The following is a 26,465-nucleotide window of genomic DNA, read 5'->3' on the forward strand; positions in this document are numbered from 1 at the left end:
CTTACTTGTTCAGTGTCTGCAGATAACGCATGGCTCTAAGCTCCAGACACCCCTTATTTGTTCAGTATCTGCAGATAACGTATGGCTCTGAGCTCCAAGCACCCCTTACTTGTTCAGTGTCTGCAGGAAACGCAGGGCTCTGAGCTCCAGGCAACCCTTACTTGTTCAGTGTCTGCAGGAAACGCATGGCTCTGAACTCCAGGCACCCCTTACTTGTTCAGTGTCTGCAGATAACGCATGGCTCTGAGCTCCAGGCACCCCTTACTTGTTCAGTGTCTGCAGGAAACGCATGGCTCTGAGCTCCAGGCACCCCTTACTTGTTCAGTGTCTGCAGATAATGCATGGCTCTGAGCTCCAGGCACCCCTTACTTGTTCAGTGTCTGCAGGAAACGCATGGCTCTGAGCTCCAGGCACCCCCTACTTGTTCAGTGTCTGCAGATAACGCATGGCTCTGAGCTCCAGGCACCCCTTACTTGTTCAGTGTCTGCAGATAACGCATGGCTCTGAGCTCCAGGCACCCCTTACTTGTTCAGTGTCTGCAGATAACGTATGGCTCTGAGCTCCAGGCAACCCTTACTTGTTCAGTGTCTGCAGATAACTCATGGCTCTGAGCTCCAGGCACCCCTTACTTGTTCAGTGTCTGCAGATAACGCATGGCTCTGAGCTCCAGGTACCCCTTACTTGTTCAGTGTCTGCAGATAATGCATGGCTCTGAGCTCCAGACACCCCTTACTTGTTCAGTGTCTGCAGATAACGTATGGCTCTGAGCTCCAGGTACCCCTTACTTGTTCAGTGTCTGCAGATAACGCATGGCTCTGAGCTCCAGACACCCCTTACTTGTTCAGTGTCTGCAGATAACGCATGGCTCTGAGCTCCAGGCAACCCTTACTTGTTCAGTGTCTGCAGATAACGCGTGGCTCTGAGCTCCAGGCAACCCTTACTTGTTCAGTGTCTGCAGATAACGCATGGCTCTGAGCTCCAGGTACCCCTTACTTGTTCAGTGTCTGCAGATAACGCATGGCTCTGAGCTCCAGGCAACTCTTACTTGTTCAGTGTCTGCAGATAACGTATGGCTCTGAGCTCCAGGTACCCCTTACTTGTTCAGTGTCTGCAGATAACGCATGGCTCTGAGCTCCAGACACCCCTTACATGTTCAGTGTCTACAGATAACGCATGGCTCTGAGCTCCAGGCAACCCTTACTTGTTCAGTGTCTGCAGATAACGCATGGCTCTGAGCTCCAGGCAACCCTTACTTGTTCAGTGTCTGCAGATAACGCATGGCTCTGAGCTCCAGGTACCCCTTACTTGTTCAGTGTCTGCAGATAACGCATGGCTCTGAGCTCCAGATACCCCTTACTTGTTCAGTGTCTACAGATAACGCATGGCTCTGAGCTCCAGGCAACCCTTACTTGTTCAGTGTCTGCAGATAACGTATGGCTCTGAGCTCCAGGTACCCCTTACTTGTTCAGTGTCTGCAGATAACGCATGGCTCTGAGCTCCAGACACCCCTTACTTGTTCAGTGTCTACAGATAACGCATGGCTCTGAGCTCCAGGCAACCCTTACTTGTTCAGTGTCTGCAGATAACGCATGGCTCTGAGCTCCAGGCAACCCTTACTTGTTCAGTGTCTGCAGATAACGCATGGCTCTGAGCTCCAGGTACCCCTTACTTGTTCAGTGTCTGCAGATAACGCATGGCTCTGAGCTCCAGGCAACCCTTACTTGTTCAGTGTCTGCAGATAACGTATGGCTCTGAGCTCCAGGTACCCCTTACTTGTTCAGTGTCTGCAGATAACGCATGGCTCTGAGCTCCAGACACCCCTTACTTGTTCAGTGTCTGCAGATAACGTATGGCTCTGAGCTCCAGGCACCCCTTACTTGTTCAGTGTCTGCAGATAACGCATGGCTCTGAGCTCCAGGCACCCCTTACTTGTTCAGTGTCTGCAGATAACGCATGGCTCTGAGCTCCAGGCACCCCTTACTTGTTCAGTGTCTGCAGATAACGCATGGCTCTGAGCTCCAGGTACCCCTTACTTGTTCAGTGTCTGCAGATAACGCATGGCTCTGAGCTCCAGACACCCCTTACTTGTTCAGTGTCTGCAGATAACGTATTGCTCTGAGCTCCAGGCAACCCTTACTTGTTCAGTGTCTGCAGATAACGCATGGCTCTGAGCTCCAGGCAACCCTTACTTGTTCAGTGTCTGCAGATAACACATGGCTCTGAGCTCCAGGTACCCCTTACTTGTTCAGTGTCTGCAGATAACGCATGGCTCTGAGCTCCAGGCAATCCTTACTTGTTCAGTGTCTGCAGATAACGTATGGCTCTGAGCTCCAGGTACCCCTTACTTGTTCAGTGTCTGCAGATAACGCATGGCTCTGAGCTCCAGACACCCCTTACTTGTTCAGTGTCTGCAGATAACGTATGGCTCTGAGCTCCAGGCACCCCTTACTTGTTCAATGTCTGCAGATAACGCATGGCTCTGAGCTCCAGGCACCTCTTACTTGTTCAGTGTCTGCAGATAACGCATGGCTCTGAGCTCCAGGCAACCCTTACTTGTTCAGTGTCTGCAGGTAACTTATTGAGCCGTTGTTGTGCCCTACCATGAGTCCTGTGTTTGCCAACAATAAGGCATCCTGAGATCATCACCCATCTGTGGGGGCGACTCATCCATGGAGGGATCACTCACAATTTTACCTAATAACACGGCCATGAAATAAAGAATGAGATCTAATCATCCTCCAAGAACAATTTCTCCCATCATCTAGGAGAATGTGATGATGATGCTTTTCCCAGCAGGATGGAAATCACAAGGCAAAAGTGATCACTAAGTGGCTCAGTAAGCAAAACATTGACATTTAGGTCCATGTCCAAAAAACTCCCCAGATCCCAAGCCCAATGAGACCCTCAAAAACGACAAAGAAAAACACAGAAATTGTGATAAATTCGGAGCCCTAATGAGACAAGACTAGGCGACCATTAATGATGAGCGGATAACGTCTTATTCGCGCACTCTCGGGTGTTATCTGAGCAGCTGGGAGTGCTCATATTTTATGTTCGAGTCCCTGCGGCTGCATGATTCGCTGCTGTTAGACAGCATGAACACATGCAGGGATGGCCTGTTTGTTAGAGAATCCCCATATGTGTCCAGGGTGGCTAACAGCCGCAAACCATGCAGCAGCGGGGACTCGGGCATAATGTACGAGCACGCCCAAGATACTCAGATAACACCCGAGGGTGCTCGAGTAAGACGTCTGAGCACGTTCACCCATCACTAGCGGCCATCAGTCAGGATCTGCCCAGAAGCCGATATCCAGCTGCCGGGGCGAAGTGCAGAAGTCTGGAGAAATAAGGGGCAGTGCTGGGAATATTGAGGCGTCACAGAAACTGCATGGAGTTGTTAATAAAAGTGTGAAAACTTATAAAAGGTTTATAACTGGACTTCACTAAGATAGAAAAATGCCACTGAAAGAAGAGAAAACACTGAAGCAGCAAAATATGTCAAACAAAACTCCATCAGCCTCAAAAGTTTTTGCCAGAGCTGTAGATAAAGCAGAATCCACCTTTACAGTAGATTATGTCACAGCTCACCTCCTCCTCCTCCTGTACAATGACTGATATCACCTCTATATACAGTAGATAAAGCAGAATCCACCTTTACAATAGGTGATGTCACAGCTCACCTCTTCTGTACAATGACTGATAACACCTCTATATACAGTAGATAAAGCAGGATCCACCATTCATAATAGGTGATGTCACAGCTCACCTCCTCCTCCTGTACAATGACTGATAACACCATAGAAAGCTGAATAAAATGCTATCTTGATATGTGTGATCTGGTGTCTTATCCCTGAGAAATTCAAGTTTTTATTAAGCTGTTAAGATCTGTGGGCCGGACATAGATCTTCCCAAGAATCTGCCTCCAGAGATTATTGTAAATGAAAGTTACCAGTGTGAGACACGTAGATCAGGAGAGCAGACTGTCAGTCTGTATATGTCTCGCACTGAAAGCCTGCCTAAGCTCTTCAGGAAGATTCTCAGAGATCCATGCCCCGCCCATAGATCTTTACATCCGATCGCAGATATCAAGGTATCATTTTATTCAGCTTCCTATGACCTACATGATCATATAGACGGCTTAGGAGGGTTTATTTTACCGACGGATTCCCTTAAAATAAAGTAAAAGTTTAGTCTCAAAATGAAAAAAAATTGTCCTAATTTATCTCTACTCAGACGGGTGTCAAAATATATGGGAAGAACGATCTATGTTATAGAACTCATTCCGCCACATTTGACAACCGGTCATTCGGAATTAGTACTAGAGATCGGCAGTGACCCCTTCATCGTCCGCAGATCTCCTGGGAAGAATGTTGTATAAAAACATGTCTTTCCCTTCGTGTCTTGGCTCCATGTGGAGGATTCGGGACATCTGTTGTCCATTTTTTTTTTTTTTGCACAATGAAACTGTCCTACTTTATTACGAATCCGCAGATGTATCTTCTGCAATTTTATTTCCACTTCGTTATATTTAGCCGGAGTCGTTTCCCATGAATCACAGATCGTTTGTTGTGACTTTTTCTTTTCTCGTTGCGGCGTCACCGTCGTTGGAGATTTCATGTTTGTCTGTGGGTCGCCACCAAAACAAACACATTTTTAAATCAAAAGTCCTGGAGCTCCTCACAAAGTCTACAACTCATTCATTCCTCTACTCATTTTTTTCCCTGCAGCTCAAAGTTACAAAAAGTTTTACAAAAAGTTACAGGTCAGCAAGGTACTTTAAGCTGCAGGCAGACAGGAAGCGGGGAAGCAGGTAGCAGAAGTACTGACAGCCACAGGCAAACAGGAGACGTCTTGGAGACCGCAGACAGGTAGCAGAGGCACTGGAAGCTGCAGGCAGAAAGTAGACGCCTTGGAGACCACAGACAGCTAGCAGAACTATTGGAAGCTGTAGGCAGACAAAAAATGGGTAAGCAAAAAGCAGAGGTATTGGAAGCCGCACACAGAAAGTAGACATCCTGGAGACTGCAGACAGGTGGCAGAGGTACTGGAACCCATATGCAGACAGTAGACGGAGAAGCAGGTAGCAGAGGTACTGGAAGTTGCGCACATACAGGATATGTACTGGAGACCGCAGACAGGTAGCAGAGGTACGGGAAGCAGCAGGCAGACTTCCTGGAGACTGCAGACAGTTAGTGGTGCTATTGGAAGCTTTAGGCAGGCAGGAAATGGGAAACAGGTAACAGTTACTGGAAGCCGCAGACATACAGGAGACGTCCTCGAGACCGCAGATAGGTAGCAGAGGTACTGGAAGCAGCAGGCAGACTTCCTGGAGACTGAAGACAGCTAGCAGTGCTATTGGAAGCTTTAGGCAGGCAGGAAATGGGGAAGCAGGTAACAGTTACTGGAAGCCGCAGACATACAGGAGACGTCCTGGAGACAGTAGACAGGTAGCAGAGATACCGAAAGCTGTAGTTGAAGCATCCAGAATTTGCAAAGGGTCTACGAAAAGAAAATAAGACAACTTTTTTTATGCAGTGAGATTACCGTAATTTGGAATCTGAGAGCATGGTTGTATATATACTTAGAGAAGCGAACTGGCCTGAATCCAGAAATCCCACATCTCCGCATGTTGCTGTCAGCCATGTATACATTAGGAGGAGGCCACCGCTCTAGTTTATTGCAGAGAACTTTTGTCTTGTGCTTAGAACTTCTCTGAAACCTCAGACATTTCCTTGGATTTTGCCTTTATTGCTCATATACATCTGGATAGTGAAATACACAAGGGATGCCACATTGGAGTTATCGGAGATAAGGTCTGTGATCGGCGTCATGGAAAGTTTTTGGAATATGTAATTACTGTAAAAACTGGATCTCTGTTATTCATTAAAGTGAAGCTCTCATCAGAAAATGACGCTATTTAGTTCTTTCCTTTGTGTTACAGGCATTTTTAAAAACATTTTGGCACGGTTTTGCTTTTCATATCACAATTTGTACTAAAAAAAAATAAAATTAGTAATCTTGTAATTTTCACATTGGCCAATGCTTTTTTAAACTCCTTAGTGTCTTTTTAGGAATTTTCGGCAGGCTCCTTATCATCAGAGGCAGGATTACAATGATTGATGACACCTCTATACAGTACACAACTGATAACACAGGATCCGCCATTCACAATTGGTGATGTCACAGCTCACCTCCTCCTCCTGTACAGTGACTGATAACACCTCCCTCTATATACAATAGCTAACACAGGATCCACCATTCACAATAGGTAATGTCACAGCTCACTTCCTCCTCCTGTACAGTGACTGATAGCACCTCTATATACAGTAGCTAACACAGGATCCACCATTCATAATAGGTAATGTCACAGCTCACCTGCGCTTCTTTCCTTCACAATGATCTTTGCACATGCTCATTAGAAACTTCAATACATAAGATCGGGGGCCGGGTCTTTCATTGTTGCTAATATACATGTGCATTTCCTAAAACAACAGCAATTTGCAGTCCTAGTGGCCAGAGTGAGAATTGCAAGATTTCTATTTTTTATTTTTAATGTGATTTGAAAAAAAAAATTGCAATTTTTTTTCAAAATGTATTTAACAAAAAACCTGGTAAAAATAATAAATCTTTTTTTAGTTCTCGCTTCCCTTGAAAAAGGTCATCCTAAATCAGCGCCATGCCTGTCCACTGGGTGTTTGTGATTAGATTTCTCAGATCTGATCCTGGGCAGCTCCTTTAAAGGGCTAATCTGGCTCTTCTCACTTTAATATTGGGAGGTGACTTCTCGTCCACAGATATCTGTCTTCTCACGGGTACGAGCGGCAGGTAATGTGCACCAGTTCTACTCATTAGGAGAGGACAGGTGTATGATACCTGCCGACAGATACCGGCAGCTCCAGCACACCACCCAATGCCGATGTGAGGGGAACCAGAGAATCCCTTTAAGTGTCTGTGGGATTCTTTTCATAAGTTGAGATTTACCCAAGAATCTGGTTTGGTAGTAGTTGATGATTCATGGTAAGACAGACTGGGGTAAAGGACGAGCAGCAGATGAGTAGACCACCCTACTGTAGGACACGTATATGTGGACCTCTTGAAGGACCAGTAGGGTCGAATTGCCTGCTCTTGCCATCCAACATCAAGTGTTACTCTGGGTTCTGTGAAAGACCCTCACCCTTGATTTGAGCCTTTAGCTACAAAACAAGGGTGAGGGACTTTCATAGAACCCAGAGTAACACTTGATGTTGGATGGCAAGAGCAGGCAATTCGACCCTACTGGTCCTTCAAGAGGTCCACATATACGTGTCCTACAGTAGGGTGGTGCAATGCCAAGAAGCAGCGGCGAAATGGTGGCACCAAGGAAAAGGAAGCAGTTGTAGGAAAGACTGAGTTTACTATGCTGGTTTGGCTACCATCCCGGCTACCATCTAGGCATATATCATGACCAGCCCACTTGGCTTGGGCACAAAGCCCTTCTGATGCGGAACCCCTGAACAATCGTGAGAAAGGAAAGAACATACCTAACCTGGTCACTAGCTCTCTATTCTACAGCCGACCATAGCAGCCATAGTGGTAAATGTGCTCTTACCACGTAGAGAAACTCAATGGACGCCATTACAGTGGGGCAAAAAAGTATTTAGTCAGTCAGCAATAGTGCAAGTTCCACCACTTAAAAAGATGAGAGGCGTCTGTAATTTACATCATAGGTAGACCTCAACTATGGGAGACAAACTGAGAAAAAAAAATCCAGAAAATCACATTGTCTGTTTTTTTTTTCATTTTATTTGCATATTATGGTGGAAAATAAGTATTTGGTCAGAAACAAAATTTCATCTCAATACTTTGTGATATATCCTTTGTTGGCAATGACAGAGGTCAAACGTTTTCTGTAAGTCTTCACAAGGTTGCCACACACTGTTGTTGGTATGTTGGCCCATTCCTCCATGCAGATCTCCTCTAGAGCAGTGATGTTTTTGGCTTTTCGCTTGGCAACACGGACTTTCAACTCCCTCCAAAGGTTTTCTATAGGGTTGAGATTTGGAGACTGGCTAGGCCACTCCAGGACGCCTCTCATCTTTTTAAGTGGTGGAATTTGCACTATTGCTGACTGACTAAATACTTTTTTGCCCCACTGTATTTATTACCACGATTAGCTTATTATTCTGTTTGTGCCCCATGGTCTCCATCCAGTGGAGGTCTCCTAACCAAATCTAACTTTATTATATGTCCTTTTTTTAACTCTATATAATGTATGAAAAAACCAGAACCACCACCTGTATTTTATAAATGTTTTCCTTTATATTGAAACCTGCCATAGGAAGTACAAAATAAAGGATTTTCTCCAAAAATATGTTCTTCTGCAGAAATGCAAAATAGTTCATAGTCCAAGAGACCATCACCTACCGTGGTGACAAATAAAAACATTCAAGGTTCCTTAGCGTTTAGATCAAATCAAGTCTTTTGGTATCTAATTATGTCGTATTTCAAGGTCAAGCGGTGGTCGTAAAGAGCTTTCGATAAGTCCTCAACAGGTCCTTCATATTAAGCTTTAAATTGTTGGGTGACTTTTTGTTTGCAGTAAAACCCCAAAAATCCTGCACCTATGGCAGTGACCAGTAAGACCAGAGCTATAGTTATAATAATGACTATATTGGTATCTTTCATCTCCTCTTCTTCACAGTTGTCGGAATCGTTCTGACCTAGAAGTATCTCTACTCTTTCCCCATCAGAGTTCTGACACATGGTGGCATCTAGACCTATGATGTCCGCCATGTTCCTTCTCGCCATATGAGTGATCCAAGAATTGGCACAGCAGCTAAGAGGGTTTCCATATAAAGAAAGAGTTTTTAAAGTATTTTCCAAAACTGGGATATTACTTTCCTTCAGATTGCTGAAGCTGTTATTACTCAAGTCTAGAGTCTCCAAATGACAATTCTTGTTCCAAGATGGAAGCCATGTCAATTGGTTCCCGGAGAGGTTTAGATACCTAAGTTGGACTAAAAGAGGTAAATCAACATTCAACTGAACGAGAGAATTATCTTCGACGTGTAGAACCTCAAGAGAACTTTCCAATCCTTCTAAGGCATTTGGTTTGATGGTAAGTCCAAGGTTCATTGAGATGTCAAGAAAAGTCAACGGTGTGCCAAAAAACGCATATTGTGGTAGAGTTTTCAGCATATTCTGCTGGAGGTTTAAATATTGTAAAGTCGGAATGTTATAAAAGTATAAACAAGAGTAGATCCATGGTTTTTGTCTTCCAGCTTCCAAGTTCATACCACACAAGTCAATGTTATTGTTTTGAAGGTCAATAGTGGCAATGCTGGGAAGATGTTGGAAGGTTCTAGACTCCACCACGTGAAGTTGGTTGTTTTGTAAGTAAAGGACTTGCAAAGATGGTAACGAGCCTGAACCCAGGGACATGTTCTGTATCGAATTTTCACTGAGGTCCAGTTCTTCCAAAGAATTCAGTCTAACTAGGTCTCCAAATTGAAAAGACTGAAGGCAATTTCTGCTCAGGTTGACAAATTTCAGCATTGGCATGGTGGTAAAGATGTCTTCGGTGATGGACTGGATGCTATTGTAACTCAAGTCTAGATGAGTAAGTTTTAGTAAATGAACCATACTTGCATTCCTTCCACCATCCTCATCCAACCAGCTGTATTCCTTCTGAGACGTCTCTTCTCGGAACCGGATGAAGTTCATGGATAGGTTTAGGAAAATGATATGGTTGACATTTGGGAAAACCGGAAAACGTACTAGTTTGTTGTCGCTGAGGTCAACGTGTCTCAACTGATATTCTTCGTCGGACTCGAAGGTGTAAAATGATTGTAGGCTGTTTTTGCTGAGGTTTAGACTTTCGAGCTGTCGGAGGTTAAATTGGGAGATGCAGGTGATGGAGTTCATGGCAAGGTTAATTTTTTTGAGATGAACAAGGTGCTCGAAAGAACCTTCTTCGATGTCCATGATGATATTGTTATGAAGGTTGAGTTCTTCTAGAGATGGAGTGCCCGAAAACATTTCTGGAGAAATCATTGTGATGCTGTTTTCTGAAAGAGAAAGGTAACGAAGGAGGGGAGCATATTCTAAAAAGTATCCGATCATATCTGTGTACAAGCTATTCCTTGACAAGTCCAACATTTGGACATTGGGTAAGTGACCTACGCTTGGTAACCCATAGCTCGCAAATCTGTCCAGATAGTTATCAGAAAGATTGATTTCCTTCAAATTGACCATGTCTTCAAAAGTACCGGGCTGGATATATTGTATCTTGTTGCTGCTTAGATCAAGGGTCTCTATAAGGGAATACAAAGCCAGTGGGATCTTGGAGAGGTTGCGGAGGTCATTCTTAGACATATAGAGAATATTAATGTTCCTGGGAAGTCCTAGTGGAATCTCTTGAAAAGATTTGTTCTGACAGTGCGCCACCGTGTTTATCTGTCGGAGAAGAGGAAACAAAAAAACATTAATAGGAGCAACGTGCTATGGAAGAGTTTTGTTGAACTCATTTCTACAGAATTTAGGCTTGAAGGTCAAAGATCCGAGACCCAAAAGGATTTTTTGACACGTTTGAAGAGCAACTATTTTTATTAATTAAATCCAGGTATTTTGGACTATAAATTTCTTTTTGCATTTGGGTTTCATTTAAAAAATGTTTCTCCTATTGGCTATTACAGTCTCTTTGTTTTCCTGCATATTGCAAGTTGAGAATCAGTTAGTGAGGTTGCTCTAAGAGAGAGTTTGGAGTTCTTTTTTTTTTCTGAGCTCTCTTTTGCTGTTTTATGACCACATCACATTTCAGCTCAGCTTTGATGTGGTCTGTGGTCATAAATCAGTACAGGGGAGTTCAGAAAAAAGACAGAACTCCCCATCAGAAGGAGCTCACTGATGGTATCTCAGTTAACTCAACTTAACATTCTGCATCCAACATTGTGCAGGAGAATCAAAGATCCTGTGAAAATGAAATGGTGCAAAATTTTTAATGAAACCTGTTTGCAAAAAAAGTTAAATAAATAAAATTGTCCTCAGAGTGTCTATATCTTTTAGTATTTTAATACTTGTTCATGGAAAAAAGGAGGAGTTACAAGCAAAAAAAAATTTGACATTTGTTGATGTACATTTTCCCTGTCTGGTTAGTAAAGTTCATGGATAGCCTGGTTCTACCAGAGCGGAAGCTGCTGTTACTTAGAGGCTAAGCTGGGACCTCACAAATGTGACATCCACAGGGTGTGTGTACAGGGGGTCCATAGATGACACAATCTCTGTAAAGGGGTTACTCCACTAACAACATATCCTCAGGATAGAAGCTAAATGTATCATCAGAGGGCACTTGCTCATGGGGTCCCGTGTTCTCTGTTAACTGAGCGATAAGACCACCATTCACTGCTTATGGACACACATGCGCTTTATCACTCACATAAACCCATAGAAGTGAACATAGTGCTGGTCGCGCACGACCATATTGAGAAGAACCTCATGGTTGATCCCCACCGATCACATATTTATCCTGTAGATTTATAGGACAATTCCTTTAAGTCCATGGCCAAATGAAGCTCTTCCACTATCTTTTCCAAAATTGCGATTAAGGTTGGTCAGACTGACTCGTAGGTGGGTTCCCTCAACCCTAGTATGTAAGTATTGGGGTGCCAAAGCTGGAACCTCCATCAATGGAGTGGGGGCCTCTCTCTAAGGACCTCATAGTAAACGCAATGGAGCCTTTATAGTTAATTGGCTTTTACCTAATCTTTTGCACCTTTAAAGGGTCCTGAGCGATGGAATAGACGGCGCAGCCAAAACCTTCACCCTCCCCCGCAGTTTACAGGAGTTTAGTGTAACGAGCGCTGCTCTTCATTATACTTCTGTTTCATGTTTTTCCTAAATGTGGTTATTAACAAGTTGCCCCCCGAAGCGGCTCATTCTCCAGATACTGAGCGCGGCTCGGTTAATCTATCACAGCCCCCCATCTTCAATACATCGTCCATTTGGCAAATCCAGCAAATGATGGAAGAAATATCCCCGTGACCGTAGCCGTGGGAGTCTGTGCTAATTGCTGTAGCTGTGGAGAGACATCTGCTTCACATGAGTCCTACAAACATCGTGCCGCGGAGCCAGATGGGGCTGTACAATACATTGGTGTGTCTCTGGCTGGATGATGTTCTCATCGTAACGCATGTGTACATGCTGGTGGCTGCCGTGACTATGGCAAGGATGGCTATGAGATTTAAAGGGGAAGTCACAACATGCTGGGGGTGGTCCCTTTACCAACCTGAAGTTGGAATTTGACATTTGGGCACAAACCCCGAATACTGACTTCTCCAGTGTCACTGATTGGGTTCGGCCCTCCCGAAAGTTAGGTGTTTCCCACCCTGTCATCTGCATGACAGCACGAGAAATACCAGCATCTGTGATCTGATGTATGATGTCACAGCCTATTTTTTCAATAATCTGCAGAAAATAAAGTGATCATACAGTAGTTTATTCGCTGCTGGAAACCCTGTGATCCACTGTGATTTGTGAGAAGTTTTCCTGCAGCACCTCCGCAGGACATAAGAGGCATTGCAATGCATGGTCCTCCCAGGGAACAGTCTGTATTGGAACATAATGGACGCATTCATGGGGTAGGTAGATTTATGGCTCATGGGATATATTAATTGCTATTTTCTGGATTTCACCAGCTCCACAAGATTCCAGCAGGACATGAAGCGCATTCTTGCAGCTGATGTTTGTATAGAGGACACTTTGATGTTCTCCGATGGAGGTTATAGTCACAGAACAGATGCTGGGAGTAATCTGCCGCAGTTAAAGAATGGTAAATATTTCGATTGAAGATGGAGTTTACTTTCCAAGAGCAACACTGCCTAAGTACTCTCCGGAGACCACCGCTGCCTCATGTCACTGGGAATGTAAGAGTTCTTGGCCAAGATGGAGCAGTTATGTCATATTGGACCTAATGGACAGATGATCCTTCCTCTAGTTTTGCTGTACATGACTGTGCACACATCTAAAGGGGCATTTGGCAGTTAAAGTAGCATAACCTGGCTGCTCTCTTCCAAAAACAGCGCCATACCGATGCACAGGCCGTATGTGGTATTGCATCATTTATATGAAAGTAATGGGTGCTAAGTTCCAATATGAAAAATAACCCGGGGTGACGTGTGGGCACAGTTTTTGAAAGAAAGTAACAATATTTTTCTAACCCAGGGCAACCCCGGTAATGCGGTGCCCAATAGTCTGGAAATTCCCCAAATTCTGCAAGGACTGGCATGATAATTTGTATTAGGTGGGGTCAGGTGGGTAGTCCAGTTCTCTGTCCCACTACTAAATAAGATGTCACCATTATTATAAAATGCAGATAGTGCCAGGGAGCTTGTTACACATTTTGCTGTAACCCAGTACGCCTATGGTGAGCGCGCTAAATACCGCCATGTAGTGCCAAGTGTAATGCCGAAATATAGGAATATTCTCCCGTGTGAATCTGGAAGCGATTGGAGGGGCAGGTTACCCCATATAGCTCCCTGGTGCTACATTGCACATAGTACCGCACAGAGGGCGACCACATCACCGCACACGATGGCAACAATGCAACAACTTGCTTCTTTTCACGTGACATTGTATCTGCAGAGATTTCCTAGAACTCAGGATGTCGGCTCCATTCTGCACAATTTCAGGAGGTGGAAACATGACAGATTCTTGGAGTTTATTTCATTTTCTGAAAATCTGGTTGAATTGCACCTCAGATCCCGCTGGACATTTCCTCACTCGAACGGCCCAGAAATCTGCAGAAGCAAAAAGCAGACGAAAGCTTCCCAGAGAAAATACTCCCATCTCTTCTACACAGATTCCTCTTCTTACAGGAATTTGGCTCACATCTGTGTATTGTTATATATCCAGGAGAGGAGAGCAGAGAAAATGACACAAGTGCTCAAGTATATACTGTATATACAGTGCCAACATAAGAGCAGATAGGAGTGCACAAGTAGAATTGTATAAAGAATTTCCAATTCCATTACCACATGCAAGTGCAAGAATGTTAGTAGTTATATTTATATACTGTACATAGAAGCAGTATTATAGTAGTTATATTCTTGTACATAGAAGCAGTATTATAGTAGTTATATTCTTGTACATAGGGGGCAGTATTATAGTAGTTATATTCTTGTACATAGGGGCAGTATTATAGTAGTTATATTCTTGAACATAGGAGGCAGTATTATAGTAGTTATATTCTTGTACATAGGAGCAGTATTATAGTAGTTACATTCTTGAACATAGGAGGCAGTATTATAGTAGTTATATTCTTGTACATAGGAGGCAGTATTATAGTAGTTATATTCTTGTACATAGAAGCAGTATTATAGTAGTTATATTCTTGTACATAGGAGCAGTATTATAGTAGTTATATTCTTGTACATAGGAGCAGTATTATAGTAGTTATATTCTTGTACATAGGGGCAGTATTATGGTAGTTATATTCTTGTACATAGGGGGCAGTATTATAGTAGTTATATTCTTGTACATAGGAGCAGTATTATAGTAGTTATATTCTTGTACATAGAGGCAGTATTATAGTAGTTATATTCTTGTACATAGGGTGCAGTATTATAGTAGTTATATTCTTGTACATAGGGGCAGTGTTATATTAGTTATAATAATATAATAATCTTTATTTATATAGCGCCAACATATTCCGCAGCGCTTTACAGTTAAACAGTTTCAAACACAACAGTCATAAGTAACAACGTTAACAATACAATAATTAAAGCGAAATAAGACGACCCTGCTCGTGGGAGCTTACAATCTACAAATATTCTTGTACATAGGAGCAGTATTATAGTAGTTATATTCATGTATATAGGGAGCAGTATTATAGTAGTTATATTCTGGTACATAGGGGGCAGTATTATATTCTTGTACATAGGGGCAGTATTATAGTAGTTATATTCTTGTATATAGGGAGCAGTATTATAGTAGTTATATTCTGGTACATAGGGGGCAGTATTATATTCTTGTACATAGGGGCAGTATTATAGTAGTTATATTCTTGTACATAGGGGGCAGTATTACAGTAGTTATATTCTTGTACATAGGGATCAGTATTATAGTAGTTATATTCTTGTACATAGGGGGCAGCATTATATTAGTTATATTCTTGAACATAGGGGCAGTATTATAGTAGTTATATTCTTGTACATAGGGGGCAGTATTATAGCAGTTATATTCTTGTACATAGGAGCAGTATTATAGTAGTTATATTCTTGTACATAGGGGCAGTATTACAGTAGTTATATTCTTGTACATAGGGATCAGTATTATAGTAGTTATATTCTTGTACATAGGGGCAGTATTATAGTAGTTATATTCTTGTACATAGGGGCGGTATTATAGTAGTTATATTCTTGTACATAGGAGCAGTATCATAATAGTTATATTCTTGTATATAGGAGCAGTATTATAGTAGTTATATTCTTGTACATAGGGGCAGTATTATAGTAGTTATATTCTTGTATATAGGGGCAGTATTATAGTAGTTATATTCTTGTATATAGGGGCAGTATTATAGTAGTTATATTCTTGTATATAGGGGCAGTATTATAGTAGTTATATTCTTGTATATAGGGGCAGTATTATAGTAGTTATATTCTTGTATATAGGGGCAGTATTATAGTAGATATATTCTTGTATATAGGGGCAGTATTATAGTAGTTATATTCTTGTACATAGGGGGCAGTATTATAGTAGTTATATTCTTGTACATAGGGGCAGTATTATAGTAGTTATATTCTTGTACATAGGGGCAGTATTATAGTAGTTATATTCTTGTACATAGGGGCAGTATTATAGTAGTTATATTCCTGTATATAGGGGGCAGTATTATAGTAGTTATATTCTTGTACATAGGGGCAGTATTATAGTAGTTATATTCTTGTACATAGGGGCAGTATTATAGTAGTTATATTCTTGTACATAGGGGGCAGTATTATAGTAGTTATATTCTTGTACATAGGGGCAGTATTATAGTAGCTTTATTCTTGTATATAGGGGGCAGTATTATAGTAGTTATATTCTTATACATAGGGGCAGTATTATAGTAGTTATATTCTTGTACATATGGGCAGTATTATAGTAGTTATATTCTTGTACATAGGAGGCAGTATTATAGTAGTTATATTCTTGTACATAGGGGCAGTATTATAGTAGTTATATTCCTGTATATAGGGGCAGTATTTTTGTAGTTAAATTTCTGTATATAGACTGCTTTTTGTACACCTTTCTCCATATTGGCAGTTTTTTTAGTGAAGGTTAATGCTTTTGCAGTAAGAATTTTCAGCTGAGTTTATAGAGAGAGCACTGACTATAGAAGGTGATAATGATGTTTACGATTCATGATTACTCCCGGGCATTTCATAGCTGTGATTGCCATGTGAGAGGTGAGAATGTAACTTGGGGTCAGTACAGGATTAATTTTCGATGTTGATTTACACAGTAAACTATTGAGCAATGTTTGGTAATGGACGGCCCATGTCTCCCAGCAGTGAATAAAATCAGCAACAGATGTTGTTTTATGTAGAATTTTTCATAGTAATTTATGAATCTGCATCGTTCTTTTTCTTATAGGACGTTTGGTGTTTGGTATTAATTCATTTTTACGGTTTGCATAATCCTGTTGTCATGGATCACTTACTAATCAGTTTCTACTGAAAAATATTTCCTCCAGTGATATAGAAAATACAGTGTAACACTGTGGAGAGGAACCGAAGCGCACAATGCCCGGTGTGCATGGAGGGTTCACTTCTTCCCTTGTGGGCTTAAAAAAATGTGTTGTTGTAAATGTAGTTAATAATGTATTCAATATGCTGGGAAATATTTACTTCCATGAGATAAGACTCAAGTATTCAGACATTATCTGTAAATTCTGTTTCTATTAATATTTTTACGCTAGGTGGCATTGTTTTGTGTTTCATTTCCTGCTATAGCATTCTTTTATGGAACACACCCTAAAACCTTTCCAAAAGATCAATCCGACCCCCACCTATCTTAGAAGACCATCATCCACAGTCATTTTGGGTGAACGTCTAAATAGTTTCAATATGTTTGTATACTAATTTTTTTTCTGCCTTTTAAAAAAAAAAAAAAATATATATACTGTATATATATATATATATTGCTGTTCTGAGAGTGAACATTAGAGGGCGCCATCAGAGGCGATGATCAGCAGATTGAATACTATTAGAAAGTCGTTCCATCTGAATGACCTTTGTGTCTGCTGGAGACTAGAGGCAGGCAGGAGTCCATCACTGGCGACAGCACAGGGCAGGGGGTATAGGCAGAAGCAGGGAAGAACCACTGAAATGCAAAAGAGTTTTGCAGCAACTTGGAAAGCTAGTTTTTGACTTCTATGAAAAAGTCAAGTGAGCAGGATCCATGTGCTGTGAGAGGGAGGAGAGGAGCTGTGCTTGTCACCTAGTGTAAAGGACGCCAGCTCCACAATGCAGGTATATCCTTTCATTGTGATCTTCGGCTTTGTTTATACTGAGATCTGAAAATTGATAGATAATAGATAGATAGATAGATACATAGATAATAGATGATAGATAAATAGATAATAGATGATAGATAGATAGATAATAGATAGATAATAGATAGATAGATAATAGATGATAGATAGATAGATAATAGATGATAGATAATAGATAGATAGATAATAGATAGATAATAGATGATAGATAGATAATAGATACATAGATGATAGATAGATAGATAATAGATAGATAATAGATGATAGATAGATAATAGATGATAGATAGATAGATAGATAATAGATAGATAATAGATAGATACATAGATGATAGATAGATAGATAATAGATAGATAATAGATAGATAGATTGATAGTAGATAGATGATAGATAAATAAATCAAGAAAAAAGGGCAGCACTACCAAAATAATATAGTAGGTGCAAAACCTATTCAGCAGTGTCCAAACAGCCAAATTAACAAAAGGAAAAAAAAAAAAGAATAGGCAGCACTCAAATAAAATGTGAAAACAGTGGATACTTTACTGATCCTCAGGTGGCAACGTTTCAACGGTGACCCGTCTTTGTCAAGCTTGACAAAAACAAGTCACCGTTGAAACGTTGCCACCTGAGGATCAGTAAAGTATCCACTGTTTTCACATTTTATTTGAGTGCTGCCTATTTTTTTCCTTTTGTTTAGATAGATAGATAGTAGATAGAAGATAGATAGATAGATAAATAATAGATAGATGATAGATAGATAGATGATAGATAAATAGATAGATGATAGACAGATAGATAGATAGATGATAGATAGATAGATAGATAATAAATAGATGGAAGATAGATAGATAGATAGATAGATAATAGATAGATAGATAATAGATAGATAATAGATAGACAGATGCTAGATAATAGATAGATAATAGATAGACAGATGATAGATAATAGATAGATGATAGATAGATGATAGATAGATAGATAGACAGACAGACAGACAGACAGACAGACAGACAGATATATAGATAGATAGATAGATAGATAGCAGATAGGTAAAAAGAAAGCAAAGCAGCACTTTGTAAGAGCCAAGATACATTAAAACACTGGAAGCATTAAATCTAAGCCGTGTTATTACTCAGTAAGATGTACTTTCAAAAAATTAAGGTTCTTAGCACATAAATTTTCCAATACATGTTTGCCCATCAACCATGGCAAGGCGAAATTTATCCGATGTGTCCTATCCTACTATCCTATCCTATTGTAGCATGAGAGAGGCATGTTCAGCAGTATATGAAAGTGACATGTACAGTAGGATAGGACCCATCGGAGAAGTGTCGCCTTGTGGTGGTTGATGGGCACATATGTATTGGCCAATTTATGTGCTAAGTACATTCATTTTTTTAAGTACACCTAGGTACAGGAAAGAAAGAAAAGATAGTGTGGATGGAAAGTAATGAGGGAGATAAATATTCTCTGGACCCAGGCATTACATGATCGTGGAGGAAATCCTAATGTCACAATTTTCTTCCCCATGGTCAGAAGGGCATCATCTCTCCCAGGGGCGGTCACAGACAGCACAGTACATCATGGGCCTATTTTTTGACAGGACCGGCTTGCTGACTTGAAAATGAAAATGGGCCCCTTTACGTCTGCACACTGGGGGCCAATGATATGTGCACCCCTGATCTCTCCACTATATTAACCAGTGACTTTCTGCTTGTTGCGCATCCGGAATCACCGCGCGTATAGAAGGGGCGGGGCTTTGGGCGGAGCGAGGTTTCAAGGAATGTGCTAAGTGGAAACATACCCTTACAGATAAGATTTCATTCAATATTATTCTGTGATATTAAGATGTCTGCTTATAGTCAGTGAATGGAAACTTCCCGAGGATGCACACCTGTCCTTGTCATGATCGCAGTGCACCTGTGCGAGCATCACGTCAGGAACAAAGCAATTCCGATTCAGTGACTACAAGCAGAGACCTGAATAAACTAATGATTTTATACCCAAAGTTTATGTCCCGACAATCTCAGCTCATACCGATATCACACAAGGCGGCTTCTCATCGGCGCGGTAGGTGGAACTCCCTTCTTTCAGCATCATCAGTAGTAGTGGAAGATATGGGAGCATGGCTCTGTTAAAAAGAGAGAAAACATTAAGGTTGGAGATTCTGGGAGTTATAGTTCCTCAGCCAAAAATCACTGACATAGAAGACGTGTGCCATCCCTAGGAGTAAGTCAGGAAGCGTTTATCCTCCAGAATCTTTTATACAGACGTCCTGTGAGAAGGAAGTTACATTGTTTGTTTTTGCTTAGAATGCGGCAGTAAATTCCACAGTGAAACATGGAGAGAACATACAGCAACCATCTGTATACACTACTGAGACTATTATCTATTTATCTACAGTATATATTATCTAACGATCTATTATCTATTATTTATCTATAATCAATCTATTATCTAACTATTATCTATTTATCTATTACCTATCATCTATCTATTATGTATCTATTATGTATCTATTATCTATCTATCTATCTATCTATCTATCTATCTATCATCTATCTATATACTGTGTCTTGTGGTCTTTATTATTATATGTCCTATGAACATGCCCGCCCTCCGATCTTCCAGGGAGCAGAGTCAAGAAACCCCTGGACTGGTAGGGAGATATCTTCCAAGTGAAATGTGTTTATGGACGATTCACACCAACTAAGCCAAAAAGGACAGTCATTTCCTCAAACATTCCAACAAAAGACATTCTGGATGTTTGCTTTCTCATTCGGCTAAACCAAGGAAGTTTCCTGTTTTGAAATTGTTCTTAGTTTCTTTTGCTCAGTCAAAAAGAAAAAAAAAATAAGGAAATGACTAGTCAAGTTAATCACTCTCCAAATCTTGAAAATCTTTAATATAGCAACATCTTGAATCCACTTTTCATAACAGGGAAGCTCCTATCGTTTCTTTATGCACTGGATACAGGGTACCACAATGGGGTCTCTGCTGACCCCTTTGATGAAATGAGTTAATTTACAGGATGTAACATCTTAATAGAACTGGAAATTGCACCTAGTCAACAGGATCCGCCATATATGTTCTCATATGTCCTCAATTTCCCCTAAAACAGACATTTTTATATCTATCCTGTATACTTTATGACATGTAGTCATGGTGCTAACGTTTTGGAGGGATGCTTCATGGTGCTTTCTTTAGCTACAGCTTTCAATAACAATTGTCAGGTTTTGTCATGTAAAAAAATTATACCAATATGAATCATTTCAGATTTTTTCCACCTTCATTAATGTCATGCATAGTCTGTACATATGCATTAAGAAAGAAACTGAAATCATTTTCAGGTGCAAATAAACCTAAAATAATGTGATTGCATGAGTCTGAATATTCTTTTATAACTGGGGATGTGGTTCTGTTCAGAACTCTCCAATCACATTTATCCTCATGTTACATAGTAGTCAGTACGTGGCCACCATCATTTACAGATTTCCCTAGTTGCATTTTAAGTAAAAGCCATGGTTTGTAAACAGCTGACAACACAACAAAGGGAACTCGTTGAACGTTATCAATCAAGAGACAGGCAGAAAAAATTCAAAGGCATTAGATTTGCCATGGAGTAGTGGCTTAAATTTGGCATAACCTTGATATTACCTAGAACTGGTCGTCCCTCAAAAGATAACAAAAAGAAAATTGGTAAGAGGAGCTGCCAAAAGGCCTACAGAAACATCAAAGGAGTTGCAAGAATTTCTGGCAAGAACTGGTTTTATACTGCATGTGAAAACAATCTACGATATTGTTCATATGTCTGGCCTTTGGGGTAAGCTGGCAAGATGAAAGACTTTTCTTACAAAGAAAAATACTCTTTATGGCCATAATTCCAAAAGATCTGTTTGGCGTAAAGCCAACGCTGTGCATCGCCAAAAGAACACCATACCGACAGTGAAGCTTGGTGGAGACAATTTTGTGTTTTAGGGCTGTTTTTTGGCAGCTGGAACCTGGGCTTTAGTTAAGGTGGAGGGAATGATAAACAGATCCAAATATTAGTTAATTCTGCAATAAAACCTTCAGACCTCTGCTAAATAGCTGAAGAAGAAGAAAAAGTTCACCTTTCAGTATGGAACCAACCCCAAACATAATTCCAAGTTAACAAGAGAACGACTGCCTCAGAATAAGATCAAAGTTTTAGAATGTCCTAGCAGTGTAGCTATCGGAGGGTCATAGAGGGCGATCATCCTGGGGCTCTCACTCATAGGGGCCCAGCTGCAGAGACCACCATTCTTATCAGTCAAACTCTGCCGTACAGGAGGAAGAAATGGCCTCTCTGTACTACCACTCTCCGTTCTATAGAGTGCACATCGCTTTAAGCCTGTGGTTACCAAAATGGTGTGAGTCCTGGGCAGTGGAGGAGTGATGTGATAATGCCACTGTACCGTGACTCTGAAGCCTTGTGTGTACCACAGTGCGATGACCCCACCTTGTTTTTTTGTTTGTGACTTGCTGCTGTCTGACGGTGGACTATCCAGAAACCAGGATTAGGTGAGTATATGAAGTTGTTTTTAAAATTTTAATGGTATTTGTAGGGGGGACTGTGAGGGCATCATGCAGTGCGGGGACTAATGTCGGGGCCATAATGCAATGTGGGAACTACTGTGGGGATCATCACACCATTGGTGACTACTGTGGGGGCCATAATCTAGACTGGGTACTATTGTGGGGGGCCATAATACAGTGTGGGGACTAAAATTCTGTAAAAGGATGACTGTGGGGATATCATACATAGTGAAGACTACTGTGGAGACCATAAGACATGGTAAGAGTGACTGTGGGGACATCATACAGTGTGGGGAATACTGTGGGGGTTATAATGTGGGGGGACTCAAGGGACATTATTACTGTATGTGGGGGGACTCAGGGGACATTATTACTGTATGTGGGGGACTCAGGGGACATTATTACTGTATGTGGGGGGAATCAGGGATGTTATTACTGTATGTGGGGGGACTCAGGGGACTTTATTACTGTATATGGGTACTCAGGGGACATTATTCCTGTATATGGGGGACTCAGGGGACACTATTTCTGTAAGTGGGGGGACACAGGGAACATTATTACTGTATGTGGGGGAATCAGGGGATTACTGTAGGTGGTGGACACAGGGAACATTATTATTGTATGTGGGGGGAATCGGGACACTATTACTGTATGAGGGGGGACTCAGGGGACATTATTACTGTATATGGGGGACTCAGGGGACACTATTTCTGTAAGTGGGGGGACACAGGGAACATTATTACTGTATGTGGGGAGAATCAGGGGACATTATTACTATATGAGGGGGGACTCAGGGGACATAATTACTGTATGTGGGGGGACTCAAGGGACATCATTACTGTATGTGGGGGACTCAGGGGACATTATTACTGTATGTAGGGGACTCAGGGGACATTATTACTGTATGTGGGGGAATCAGGGGACATTATTACTGTATGTAGGGGACTCAGGGGACACTATTACTGTATGAGGGGGGACTCAGGGGACATTATTACTGTATGTGGGGGGAATCAGGGGACACTATTACTGTATGTGGGGGGACTCAGGGGACATTATTACTGTATGAGGGGGAATCAGGGGACACTATTATTGTATGTGGGGGACACAGGGGACATTATTACTGTATGTGGGGGGACTCAGGGGACATTATTACTGTATGTGGGGGGACTCAGGGAACATTATTACTGTATATAGGGGAATCAGGGGACATTATTACTGTATGTGGGGGGACTCAAGGGACATTATTACTGTATGTGGGGGGGAATCAGGGGACATTATTACTGTATGTGGGGGGGAATCAGGGGACATTATTACTGTATGTGGGGGGGAATCAGGGGACACTATTACTGTATGAGGGGGGACTCGGGACATTATTACTGTATGAGGGGGGACTCAGGGAACATTATTACTGTATGTGGAGGGAATCAGGGGACATTATTAGTGTCTGTGGGGGGACTCAGGGGACTTCATTACTGTATGTGGGGGGACTCAGGGGACTTCATTACTGTATGTGGGGGACTCAGGACATTATTACTATATGTGGGGGGACTTAAGGGACATTATTACTGTATGTGGGGTGAATCCGGGACGTTATTACTGTATGTGGGGGGAATCGGGGACGTTATTACTGTATATGGGAGGGAATCAGGGGACATTATTACTGTATGTGGGGGGAATCAGGGGACACTATTACTGTATGTGGGGGACTCAGGGGACATTATTTCTGTATGTGGGGGACTCAGGGGACATTATTACTGTATGTGGGGGAATCAGGGGACACTATTACTGTATGAGGGGAGACTCAGGGGACATTATTACTGTATGAGGGGGGAATCAGGGGACATTATTACTGCATGTGGGGGCAATCAAGGGACATTATTACTGTATGTGGGGGGACTCAAGGGACATTATTACTGTATGTGGGGGGACTCAGGGAACATTATTACTGTATGTAGGGGGAATCAGGGGACATTATTACTGTATGTGGGGGGACTCAAGGGACATTATTACTGTATGTGGGGGGAATCAGGGGACATTATTACTGTATGTGGGGGGGAATCAGGGGACATTATTACTGTATGTGGGGGGAATCAGGGGACACTATTACTGTATGAGGGGGGACTCGGGACATTATTACTGTATGAGGGGGGACTCAGGGGACATTATTACTGTATGTGGGGGGGAATCAGGGGACATTATTACTGTATGTGGGGGGAATCAGGGGACACTATTACTGTATGAGGGGGGACTCGGGACATTATTACTGTATGAGGGGGGACTCAGGGGACATTATTACTGTATGTGGGGGGAATCAGGGGACATTATTACTGTATGTGGGGGGAATCAGGGGACACTATTACTGTATGAGGGGGGACTCGGGACATTATTACTGTCTGAGGGGGGACTCAGGGGACATTATTATTGTATGTGGGGGGAATCAGGGGACATTATTACTGTATGTGGGGGGAATCAGGGGACACTATTACTGTATGAGGGGGGACTCAGGACATTATTACTGTATGAGGGGGGAAACAGGGAACATTATTACTGTATGTGTGGGGACTCAGTGGACATTATTACTGTATGAGGGGGACTTAAGGGACATTATTACTGTATGTGGGGGGAATCAGGGACGTTATTACTGTATGTGGGGAGGACATTATTACTGTATGTGGGGGAATCAGGGGACACTATTACTGTATGTGGGGGACTCAGGGGACATCATTACTGTATGTGGGGGGACTCAGTGGACATTATTACTGTATGTTGGGGGAATCAGGGACGTTATTACTGTATGTGGGGGGGACACTATTACTGTATGAGGGGAGACTCAGGGGACATATTACTGTATGTGGGGGGACTCAGGGGACATTATTACTGTATGTGGGGAGAATCAGGGGACACTTACTGTATGACGGGGGAATCAGGGGACATTATTACTGTATGTGGGGGGAATCTGGGGACACTCTTACTGTATGTGGGGGGACTCAGGGGACATCATTACTGTATGTGGGGGGAGTCAGGGTACACTATTGCTATATGTGAGGAGACTTAGGGGACATTATTGTATGGTAAGTGGGCACATAAGCATGGCATTATTGTTCTAGGGGCACACAGGGTATTGTTACAGTCAAAGGTGCAGACAGAATAAAATGTGGACACCGTTTTCTAAGACATTTGCACTGGTCATTAATATTTCCTAGGGGGCAGTTTTACCGTCTAGAGGTCACAAAGGAGGCATTTTACTTTGTATGGGATGGGGATAGACTCCGACCCAAAAACGCTGAATTCTTCCATGAACTCAAAGGTGACTTGAACGAAAGTTAGTTTGAAGGTGTGCAGAGTTATGCAACCACATTATATTAGTTCTGTACTTTTCTTTTTCAGCTTAAAAATAATTCAGTTTATTTCTCAACGTACAGATTATAGGCGACATTAAAGATGGAAAAAATTCTGAAATGAATCTTCTTGGGATAATTTTTGGACATTTTAACAGGAGTGTGCAGACGTTTTCATTCCACTGCATAACAAGTGTAATCTTATAAAGAGGGTTTTCTCTGCCCCCTGTCGAATAATCCGCAGGGATATTTCTGATCATCTCTAAATTATAATATAAGTCATTTTCCAAGACCAGAACCAGACAGATACAATGAAAACATTCAACCTTACATTCTTTGCTTTGATCATCTAATAATCCAGAATATGTGAAAATTGGATTCTATTTCCAGGTAAAAGAATTTTTCTCCCTCCATAAATATGTGTGAATTTACTAAAATGACTGTAACTTGAAGCCTCGGGAACAGTAATAATAAGTCATTGTTTCTTTGATGCTGTTGTTTTATTTGGCATCGGACCAGTGCGCCCCCAGGATATAGGGGCCCGGGAACAGGTGCATCTTCTGCACCCCTAGTGCACTCTCCGCTGCTCACGAGGCACGCTATTGTTCCTTTTGTTTCCTTTTATGATACCCATGTGCCCTCTCTCCCGTTCCCGTGTGACATGATCATATTTCGCAGCTGACTTCCCGAACATTTCAGGTGATTTCCAGGTGACATTAAATATCAGGTTAATTATAAAGTCAAGGTATTTGTTACCAAGTCACCAGGAAAGTCACGAGTGACTCATGTCCTGTATTCATAGCTCAGAAGATTACATACATTTTATTAGAGTGTCATTATATTATTTTTTTCTTTATATGGCGACTGCACGTTGTGCAGAAAACAGCAGGGACAGTTCACATCTCCTGTGGGACTTACAGCTACTTCTGCAGAATTTATAGCACCAGGAGTCATAGTCGTATCATCGGGGGAAAAAAGTTTGGTGGGCATCCTCGTACCACTTCTGAAACCCAATCTGACCCCTCCATAGGGGCTCAGGATGAGGGGCATTATTACAG

The 26,465-nt window shown here is 41.8% G+C and overlaps 1 protein-coding gene across 1 annotated transcript in view; it reads right to left on the reverse strand.

Annotated features, from left to right (window-relative positions):
- Positions 1-8,278: 8,278 nt before the first annotated feature.
- LRRC32 (leucine rich repeat containing 32) overlaps positions 8,279-26,465 on the reverse strand; it is a 53,072-nt gene continuing 34,885 nt past the window's right edge. The window contains exons 2-3 of the mRNA XM_073548616.1: positions 19,550-19,643; positions 8,279-10,434 (exon numbers count right to left, since the gene is read on the reverse strand). Of these exons, the coding sequence (XP_073404717.1) occupies positions 8,542-10,434; positions 19,550-19,639 (1,983 nt within the window). The 5' untranslated portion in view covers positions 19,640-19,643 and the 3' untranslated portion in view covers positions 8,279-8,541. The remainder of the gene's footprint in view (positions 10,435-19,549; positions 19,644-26,465) is intronic.

The sequence above is a fragment of the Dendrobates tinctorius genome, unplaced genomic scaffold (genome assembly GCF_039654945.1).
Source record: "Dendrobates tinctorius isolate UK_male_01 unplaced genomic scaffold, ASM3965494v1 ptg000157l, whole genome shotgun sequence".
NCBI lineage: Eukaryota > Metazoa > Chordata > Amphibia > Anura > Dendrobatidae > Dendrobates > Dendrobates tinctorius.